This window comes from Acanthopagrus latus, chromosome 5, assembly GCF_904848185.1.
Source record: "Acanthopagrus latus isolate v.2019 chromosome 5, fAcaLat1.1, whole genome shotgun sequence".
In the NCBI taxonomy this organism is placed as follows: domain Eukaryota; kingdom Metazoa; phylum Chordata; class Actinopteri; order Spariformes; family Sparidae; genus Acanthopagrus; species Acanthopagrus latus.
Window position 1 is genome coordinate 1541297 of NC_051043.1, and position 10604 is coordinate 1551900.

The following is a 10604-nucleotide window of genomic DNA, read 5'->3' on the forward strand; positions in this document are numbered from 1 at the left end:
AAATACTGTCTCAGCAATAACTTGGATACTGATGGGTGTATAGCAGCTCCTTCAGACCCATCTGCTTGGCAGTCTTTACTGTGTTCCATCCAAAACTTCTCAATGTTAGTATCACTCACTTAAACCTTCGTTTCCACATGATTTTAGTCAAACTGGCTGATAGTACTGATTGTTTCTGTTGTCTTTGATGTAATGGCAACTCAACAACTTCCTCCAGCAGGGCATTAACTCGGGCCAGCACCAATGGTGCCAGGCTGACAGTTCTGTAAGTGTAGAAATTATTAATATTATTATTTTTGTCAAAGATTAACTTGATCAATCTGGGTCTGTGCACTGTAATCAAAGGAAAGGTTTCTAAACTATGGCATTAACATTGAAGAGTGTGCCCATGGCAGCAAGGCCATTTTTTTCAAGGCTTCAACATTAAACAGGAAGTTGATTTCACTTCAGCATACTTGCCCAATCTGCCCCAAATTTGATAAGAGTCCATCAAACCATCCTTAAGACACCTACATGCTAATGTAGACCCATCAGACTAAAGTCATTGGCTGACTCTACCGTGACACTGGGGCAATTTCCTGTTTGAAGGTGACATGTGGACCTTCACCACAGCGCCAAGGCCATGCCCTTCAACAAAAACTCAGTCTTCACAATACATATCACCAAGCTCTGAAGTGTTTTCTCCCGAATGTACTTCAGTCCTATATTGCATTTTAGTGCCACTGACCTGGGCATACAAATCTGACTTCGTGAAAGGCAGCTGGGAGTGGCTGGAGAAAACCATCATATCCACAAATATAGAAACATATCCTTCATCGTAGTGTCAGTGTGGTACCATCTCAAATCCCCACTGTCACTGGATGATCCTATTATTGGGAGCATGGCCTCAATATTTTGTTGACTGCTACTCAGTGGAATACAATTTGGTGGTTGGCGCTGAGCTCTTCTAAATGTGTGAGATTGTGAGTAGAAAAAATAGAATGAGTAGAAAAATCAGGGCTCATTACTGCACCTGCTTTGGGACTGGTCCAGCTGTTAAAACACTCTGATCAGAAGTAATATCCCAAATGTTGACGTTTATTACTTACTGTTAATTTCTCAGTTTGTCACATAGCAGGCTTGCTGGGTCAAAACCAGATGCTGGGGCCACTGTTGAATGGCTCTGGACATAGGGTTCCTTAACAGCTAAAAGAATCATTCTTCTAAACTGGAAGGTACCTTAACTGGGCTGCTTCTCTTGAGACTCTTGGCTTGAAAAATACCTGGATCTGTTCAACATCCAGTTTTTTTAATACCCATATTTATTATTTGTAAATAACAATTCACTGCCACTCTGTTTATAATTACATGTTCATTTTGTATAATATTATGTTGTATATATGCATATACAAGTCTATTGTATTTCTTACATTTTTATAATAACTGTTTTAATTATTTACTATAATTATAATTTTTGTAATATAACTGTCCTTTGGCTGCTGTCACAAAGAAATTTCCCTATTTGTGGGACAATAAAGGAACTCTGATGCTGATTCTCAACATGGAATATTCAGCCTGCCAGTTGAAAGACTTTGAAAACAGGAGGTGGTGGCACTGCTCCCCCATGTATTACAAGAACTGGATACTGTACCCACAGTAAAACTGTTACATAATTATCCCTAAGACATGGTGAGATTACAGTTTCCCATTTATAAAATATCATGACATCATTGCAGCACTGCACATTCTTTGACTTGTCCCAAATTGTTTTAATTAAAAACAATTTGTATAGTCTATGAAAATAAATGACCACAGTTCATTTTTATTTGTACAAAAAACCTTCAGTTGATAGTCTTGCCATCAGAACCCTGCTGGCAGGGTTCAGGTTCTAGTTATGGTCCTTCATCCACTGCTCAGTCCACTGTGCTATCTGCTCCAGGTTTTTCTCAAGGTCCTCAGGAGTATTGCTGGGCAGCTGGTGGACAATATCCTCACTGTATGCCTCCATGGCCTCTTCATAGATGGTCTGGAAGATTTCACACTGCACGTTGTCCTGCAGCTTCTTCCCTGTGTAACCTCTGTCAGTCACACAGTAGGGAGACAAACAAACAACAAAACAAATTAAATACGTAGCCTATGTTACCACAGAAGAAGCACAAAAATCAAAGAGAATTTATCTAATAAACACAATTTGAACAAGTCATCAATAGCAGGTAGGCATGATGCTCTGCTCCTGAAACTCTCCCGCTAGGGGTATGAGGCCATGTGAGAGACAAAACAAAACAGCGTTGCATACGTCAGTAACAGGGACTTACCCAGTGGAATCACAGGGTTAAACATTTACCATGTAAAACTAGCTTCAAATGTAGTACTGGAAGATAACCACCTGTTGAACACTGACAGAGAGATGTAGTCTTGTGTGCCCCATGGGAAAAAATTGGTACAGTAATCAGTGACGAGACACAGTTTTTATCCCCTATGAATTTTGTCATGAATTACAGAACTCACATAAATGATCACTTACAGATAATAATGAAAGTTCCAGTTTGTTATAAATAAAGTTAATACCTTATTGTTTTGTGCTCAGTTGCTCTGTGAACTACATCGTCTTTCTCAATATAAGTCACCAACACCAACATTGCTGTCACCTCAGCACAGAAAAAAATATCATAAAAAGGTGAAAATCACAAAAAACAGGCAATATTGATAGCTGCAGTTATCTAAAAGGAGAATAAGTCAGTCCTGTGAGCTAAGTAATATTCGGACCAACTCTACTGTTTGAGTATTGGGGACTGTTGGGCATGTAGTCTTTCTAATTATGTCCTTTCACAGGGTAATCAGTTTTACGACAGACTGAATTTCTTGGGTTGAGCTGAGAGTGGCGTACCATTAGCCAAATCTGAAATCTCAAGCTCAATGGTCCACGGGCTTAAAGTCGGATAGCCATAGTCATACATTTATTGAGGTTCAGCATACATGATAAATGAAGTGGAAATTACCTGCTCTCTAACCGTGTGTACAGCTGGGTGTTGTCTGTGCGTAGGACAAAGACAATGTGAAACCAGCGTTTAGGGAACAGGTCACAGCCATGATAGTCAACAATTGCGCCACCTTCGGCCATCTTTTCTTCCAGCTCATCGACCACCTGTACAATCACATCAAGTCAAAATATTGACATTTGACATTCAACCAACCTAATACAATCTGTAGTGAAAGTTTACTTATTAGTTCAACAATTTCGTGGGCATTGTTTTACTGATCAACAATTTTGAATGTGGCCCAATGATTTTTACGTCAGAGCAGAATTTGTGGCAGAATGCAGACGCATGCCTGTGGATAAAATGTCTGCAGTGTGGAAATATTATTAAATTAGAAAGTGAAAGAAGTACAGCAGTGACATGTAACATGTGCAATACAACCGTTTCCCTAGGGGGTAACAGAAGAGCTGCATCTAATACTACACTTTTGTTATGGCACATAAAAAAACACTCAGAAGGAATACAAGGAGTTCACTCAAGCAACACAGGCAAAGGCACCGAAGCAACAAACACTTGCGGATACTTTCAAAAGTTAAGAGAAATATCCTCAAGACAGCGACATGGTCACAAATATTACAGAGAAGGTAATTGAATTAATTGCTCTGGATAACCAGCTCATCTCCATAATAGAGAATCAGGGTTTTCTTCGTCACCTTGAGTTTTTGAATCCCCGGTATGTCCTACCATCTCAGTATTACATTACATTTCTTCCACTTTCGAGTTACAAAGTGCCGTTATGTGCACTAGTTTGGTGGGTCTCATACAGCAGAACATGTAAAACAGACAGTCAAGGAGATGCTGAACGCGTGTAAAATAGACAAGCAACGCATCCTAGAGGTAAGATCGGGCCTAAAAAATCCAGCCCGACCCGACCCAGGCCCGCAGGCATTAAAGCCCGACCCAGCCCGAGCCCGACCAATTAACTTGATTTGCAGGCCCGAGCCCGAAGCAAACCCGAAATTTCAAGATTACGTTCACGAAATGTCCGCAAAGCCGTGCGCAAAGCGTGCCCTTGCTCTGCGCCTCCTGTTTAGTAGTAGTTATATAGCAATTACCTTACAGCGCCGCCTTCTCTGTTTTATCCAAATTATTTATTTACAAGTATTCCTTAGTTTAGTGTCCACACATCGTTTTAGTATACATTTTTATAAACATATATTTATTTTAAAAAAAGTCAGCGAGAGAGAAGCCCGAGCCCGACCCGACCCGAACGTAATGATTGACATTTTGGGCCCGACCCGACCCGAATTTCGGGCCGGGTCGGGCTCGGGCTAAAGTTCTTACCTCTAACGCATCCATGTCGTTTTACATGACAACATAAGGAATATGTAAAAAGCAGTGGATGATATGGAGGGGGGGGCGCATTTTCAATATTTCATATTTAAAAGCATCAATCTGATGCATTTTGGTTTGACAGTGTGCCTGCAGTGCATGGCTGCCCTTGTTTGCATATAGCAGTTTTTATAATGGGCAGCAAGCTGCCAATGTGCCTGTCCTTTTTGCAGCTGGGTTTGCGAAAAGCTAAGGACGGTCACTAGTTTTAAATTAAAAACCCCCCGCTAAGAACCCAGTTCTAAACTCCGATCCGGTGCAATGTAAAGCTCTTATTTTGAAGACAAATTCTATGTCACTGTTCACAGCTGAACTTCGAGCTTCACGTCGCGTCACATGTTTACGCCTACCTCAGAGGCAGCTTTTGGAAAAGGAGGAGTATTACGCCTTGGTTTTAGAAAGACAGGCCGGCACATTGCCGCCCTTACCTTGGAGCAGATGTACCGCCTTTTCTATCTAAACGTATCTTTTCTCAGTCCTGCAGCTGCCACAGAGGTCTGATTATTTTCGTTCCTTTTTCTAAATACATAATGTATTGACTACTCTCTGGATAGCAGGACCATTTCACCCAGTATAACAAAATGTGTTTCTGAACAACACTACACACCCTAGCTTTAAGACCATTTTGAACTAAATTTAAGACCTACACAAAGCATGAAATGGTAGGGAAAAATTCAGTCCCAGAATGACTTAAAAAAAACAAAACAACAAATTTCTTGCCATTCACAGAGCAACTCAAACACTAGCCCCATTCACACTGCCGTTTGGTTGCGGGGACCCTGCGACAATTCTCCGCCTCCACTTCTTTGTGAATGTCTCAGAGGCGGCGAGTGGGGAAATTTCGCTCAGATGCTGATCCGCAGTACTGGCGAACTGAACCAGTGTGATTGGATAAGCAGGTGTTGTGTATCGAGGGCGTGTCGGTCGGATGGTCTGATAACTGCGCAGGTCCCTCACTCAACTAAATACAGAGAAATGTCCGACAAAGTAATGTTACATGACCAAACAGAAGTAACGTAGAAACTGTATCTGTCTTTGGCAACTCATATGAGGAAAAAAATACCACAGCTGTATGTGGAGAAGCGTCTGTCCTCCTGTCTGTCCCACTGACTCTTTGTCACATTTCTGCCTGAATAAAAGCGTCTGTCACCAGCAGAAAACTTTAACTCACCAAGTGTTTGTGATGGAAAAAAATGAAATAGTTCTCCTACTTTAAGTGTGACAAATGACAGCCCAGCATTAGGTGCAAAATGTGTCAGCTTTGACCACTAACCTCTTCCTTCATCTCAACATGTGTCATCCCAAACAGAACTCTGGAAGCATGATTTTGCGGTATCACGCTAGCGTCAGCCTCGCAAGTAGTCAACAACCGAGCCCCACTGCTTCTACTAGTCACACTTCACTTCGACAACCAACAATCGCTGCTGCTTTTTCAGCCATTACCCCATATGAAAAAGAAACCGAAGCGAGACAAAGAAATAAACGCAATTACTCACTGTACCGCTAAAGATATGAGGCCTATGAGCACAGTTTAAAAACAGGGCTTCAAGAAGCTAATGACTCTTGTGGATGCCAAGTACACTCTGCCAAACATCAGCCCCTTAGCTGGACACAGAGTGGAGGGTCAGGGGAGAGCAGCTGCTCAGAGATTTTTAAATCAATGTTCAGTTCAGTATACTGCCTCTAAAATGTCTGAGACATGTTTGAAACAAGAAATTTGTTCTACATATAGATAACTCTATTTATTCAGTGTTTAACATAAAGCCATTTGGTTGGTTGGTTGGTTGGTCCTGTTGAATGATTGTCATCTATTATCTGACAATAAATAATTGTATTTTATAAACCATAATTAACTTTCAGTTTTTTGGGGGTTCCATCCTAAGGAGAATACTCTTAAAACTGCAAATTCAACATTATTATTATTATTGTTAGATAGATATTGTGATAATTATTGACATCGATCAATAAAAAAGACATCCTGATAACACATATCGACCAGCCCTAATTTAACCGTAAAAAAAGTAGGCTGAAGAATAATAAGAAAAAACATATCAATTAAAATTGAGGATATCTTGACCTCTGCTGCTTTGATTTTGAAACTGTTCACTGATCTGACACAGGGAATCAAAATGTAACCAAAAGGGACTGCAAGGAAACAGAGTTTTGCAGTGGTTTCACATCAGTTGTTTAGTGCAGTATAGACCAACAGGTCATAACCAGGTTCAAAGCTAGCATGTGGAGTTTGGCTCACCCTGTCCTCATCCAAGATGGGGCACTGATACTCCTCGTCGTAGCCATCATAAAGTTGTCCTGTGGAAAGAGCATCAGGATAATTAGAACAGCCTCCAGATGACTTTGCCATCATATTGTATTTACTTTCTTAAATGTTCACTTCTGTATTTAAGTTCATTTTCTTTCACACCTGACACGAACCTTGTTCAAGACCACCTTTTCAAGCGGACCCAAGTACAGTACACTTATAATCAAATGAACTGGCCTTTGAGGTCAAGTGTACTTGGCCCGAGTCCTGATGTCAAACCCTAAGGTAGCTCAATAACAGTGCAACAAAAGGAGGAACAGTGCTTCATGCTCAAAGAATTTCATTCAGTGTCAGGTGTTTGTCAGTCTTTTGTTATGAAAGTTGGTTAAAGTTTTCACCTTCCTGGGCCAGGTCTCCAATGTTAACATAGGTCAGTCCTGTCCGCTGGGCCAGTTCCCTTCCTAAAGTAGTCTTTCCAACACCAGGGGTTCCTGTCAGAGAGAGGATTGACATTTGAGCTTTCACTGATCAAACATGGTGCTGATGAGAATGCGAGAGAAGAGATGCCAGCCGTGCAATAACTTTTACAGGCAATCTCTGTCCGCCAGGTCCGACGTTGCCTCCATCACCGTGTTGTAGGTTTTTGTCCCGTCCTCATGGAAGACTCTCAGCCATGCCGGTTACAAGGTCTGGAACTTAATGTCTTTCTCTTTCGCCTGGCCAAGATGTACGGAGCATAGTCATGGTCGAGGTTGATTTTGCAGTTTCTCCAACTGAACCCTTTCTTTTGCCATGCCATCTTAAGCACTTCCTCTTTCACTCTGAAACTGAGGAATTTAACGAGGATAGACCTAGGCTGGGCACCTGTCGGGGGCTGCGGTGCTAATGCTCGGTTGGCTCTTTCTATCCGTAAATCCTTCATGTCTGGTATTTCGAGGGTCTCTTTAAGCAGCCTCTCCATGAAGGGGATCATTGCTCCGGACCCATCCTCTGCCCCTTCGGGTACAGCATATGCCAACTTTGACTGGAGCTGCTCCTGTAGCTTTAGCATGTCTGCTAACATCTCTTCCCCGTTTTGAAGTCCCTCTTCATTTTCCACAATCCTTGCTTCGGTCTCGTCCAGCTTCACATTAGTCTTTGTGATTTCCCCTTTGATATCTTCAAACTGTTTTTTTTACTGTCTTGTCTGAAGTCGCGAATCTCTATGAGAATCAGGGTCAGGTTCACCGGCTCTTCTCCACCTCCCATGTTGTCGCTGTCATGGCTAGCTGAGGGGGAGCCAACCTTAGACTCACTGTGTTGCTGCCCCTTGATGTTTTTGTCGGTGTCCAGAGTGGGCTTTCTACCCTTTAGCTTAGAAGTGATCCTCGCCCCTCTACTTCTTATATTCAACGTGAACTAATACCAGTTATATTTTGACTTCTGGGCAAACTTCTACTTTGTTTGTCGAGCGTTTTCCCTACACTGCCATCTTGCTGGCAACCCGGCAGTTTGGAAGATATTTCAATCATTAAAGTAGTTAAAATGAGTTAAAATGCATTAGTTTGAGTTAAAAGTATAAATTAGGTTAAACACTTAAGCATAAAGCAAGATTTATTTTTTAAGATAAAACTAAAGTGATTTAAATCATTTAATAATTGAGAAAGTGTATTAATGCATTTGATTACCAAATTCTCTAACTTAATCAAGTTCAATTAATAATTTATTCATGTTCAGGTATTAATAAGGAAATTGATGTTGTACTTGTTTAATGACTGCCTGATTCTTTGTTTATTTTCTTTGAGGTTATCAACCTGCTGCTACTGCATCTCAGTTGTGATAAATAAAAGAAGTAACTAAAAGCAAGCTGAGCTGTGTCCAGTGTTCTCTGTTGACCTCCAGGCCTCAAGTGAGTCGGGGCCAGCACTGATAACGGGGAAAAGGGAAAATTTTAAAGGTGAGGTCATTCATACTTCCTGTGAGCTCTGACCAAGTTGTTAAAATGAACCAGTGACTATTAACGTCTCTTTTTTGAGATTTGTGTGCTGTTGTCAACAGGGAGTATGGCCTGTATCACTGATGCAAATCAGAATAACTCAAATATAACATCATTACACAAACTCTCCTGTACAACCGGGTATGTTATAGTATACTTTAAAAATGACAAAAGTCCACAAAAGTTCCAATGACTTAGCGCAACTCTAACGAACATGAGTAAGTCGCGCGTCTCATAATAGATGCATGCTATCTATCCTATCTGTCATGCAACAGTTGAACGTATCTACCTCGTAGATACGCAGTAAAAGTTAAACCGACCTGTTAACAGAATGTTTGGTTGCTTCCTCATCTTCATACCTTGCTAGTAGCCAACACGTGTTTTGATGACGGCAACCTGAAAGACAGAGAAATCCTGTTATCTCTTCGAAATTTACTCTCTTCGTGCAATTCGAGACAAATGAGTTTATCTCCACGCTGAATGTCAAGAAAAACACCTGAAAAAGACGAAGCAACCCGAATGGAGGGCGTCAGTGGCTAGCTTGCTGGATATTACCCTCACCGAACAGCCTGTTTCTTTTTCTTCTTCGGTGTTTGTTATGGTTGTTCTTCTTCTTCTGTAATTTAATGGCCGGTCGCAAACCAACGTGTCAAGGTCCATACCGCCACCTACTGTACTGAAGTGTGTAGCCACAGGGCGTCAATTTCTTCTTCTTCTTCTTCTTCTTCTTCTTCTTCTTCTTCTTCTTCTTCTTCTTCTTCTTCTTCTTCTTCTTCTTCTTCTTCTTCTTCTTCTTCTTCTTTAGTTAGGCAGACTAGACACGGTGTATTGCTGCCCCTACGGTTTGTTATCAAGACATACATCAAATCCTTTTGTACAATCCTGTTTTGTGAAGATAGTCTACCAATTCCTTTGTTTTAACCCCAGAATGGAGATTTAGAAGCGTGTGCATATTAAAAACAGTTTCCCCATCTGCTCCAAGGTTCCTGAAGAGAGTCCTTTTTTGAATGGAGTACATTTTGCACTGCAGTAGCACATGTTTTACTGTCTCATTATCTCTACACTCACATTTGCCATCACCATGCTTACCAATCAGAGCCAGCCCACACGTCAATTCCTTCATTTTACAATCTACAATTAAATGATTGATAATAATAAAATACACAAATTAAACCTAATTAAATAAAATAACAATAAGTTACATATATACACAGAAAAACATATGTATACACCTGCACATACACACATGCATGTTATTATATCTTTGAGCCTGTATCTTTCAGAAAAATAATGAGATCCTTGTAACAATCGCTCCTTTTGTCACTCATCCCTAAAATGCCTTCCAAACTCCATCTCCACCCCAGTTCAAATATCCTACTACATAATTCATTGCACTCTACATCCTATTTGCCACATTTCATAACGTGTTCAACATTTTCAGCAACCTGACAAACATCACATTTACTCTTTGGTCTTGTAAAGTAGTTGTCACCCTTTGAGTTCCATTACTGCCTCCAGCCTCAATCAATCCCTTGATCTTCAGTTGTTCTATATGCTTTTGATCAGTCCAGTTGTTTTCAAAAAGCAAATGGTCACTTTCATTACGTGTCGCCATATCCAAGCAGATCCCTAACCTCTGTCCCTGTTCTCCCCAATCTCCGGAAACTGGTGTACATTTCCCCTCTCTCTTTTACATATTTCCTACATGAAATCAGGACCTGCTCCACTGTGTTTGCCTCCCTATATTGCTCACAATGTCCAGTTGGGTGCTTTCCCATAATAAAAAAATGTGTTGTTTGAGTTGCAGTGTCCCATTGTTACGTGTGTCTCTGCTGTGTGTTCTGTTGTCTTTCTCTGTCTCTTTGTGCACAGGTGTGTTTTTCATAGCACCCTCCTACCTCGCTACCTGAGCACACCTGAGTAATTGGTGCTCTGGTGGACGCACCACAGGCAGCTGCACACTTGTGAGGAGTGTTTACTCCAATGCATGTTAGTTGCTGGGACGTTGTCATTTTAGTTT

General features: G+C 41.1%; 1 protein-coding gene across 2 annotated transcripts; it reads right to left on the bottom strand.

Moving 5' to 3' along the window:
- Positions 1 to 1724: 1724 nt before the first annotated feature.
- Positions 1725 to 9236, bottom strand: ak6 (adenylate kinase 6). Of its 2 annotated transcripts, XM_037097994.1 has the most exons (6): positions 9081 to 9224; positions 8905 to 8980; positions 7008 to 7100; positions 6601 to 6659; positions 2979 to 3124; positions 1725 to 2057 (listed from the first exon to the last, which is right to left on the bottom strand). In XM_037097994.1, the coding sequence occupies exons 2-6, from the start codon at positions 8939 to 8941 to the stop codon at positions 1868 to 1870; spliced, it is 525 nt and encodes a 174-aa protein (XP_036953889.1). In that variant the 5' UTR covers positions 8942 to 8980; positions 9081 to 9224; the 3' UTR covers positions 1725 to 1867. The 2 variants fall into 2 exon arrangements, with proteins under 2 accessions (XP_036953889.1, XP_036953890.1); XM_037097995.1 differs by lacking the exon at positions 7008 to 7100 and having other exon boundaries at positions 9081 to 9236.
- Between the last annotated feature and the right edge of the window lie 1368 nt (positions 9237 to 10604).

What these genes read in the sequence shown, in the direction of transcription:
- ak6 (XM_037097994.1), bottom strand. Translation starts at nt 8,941, where the DNA reads ATGAAGATGAGGAAGCAACCAAACATTCTGTTAACAG. An exon ending in TGGAGACCTGGCCCAGGAAG is followed by an intron (nt 6,660 to 7,007) that starts GTGAAAACTTTA and finishes CTCTTTCCACAG; the next exon opens with GACAACTTTATGATGGCTAC. An exon ending in CCATCTTGGATGAGGACAGG is followed by an intron (nt 3,125 to 6,600) that starts GTGAGCCAAACT and finishes GTGATTGTACAG; the next exon opens with GTGGTCGATGAGCTGGAAGA.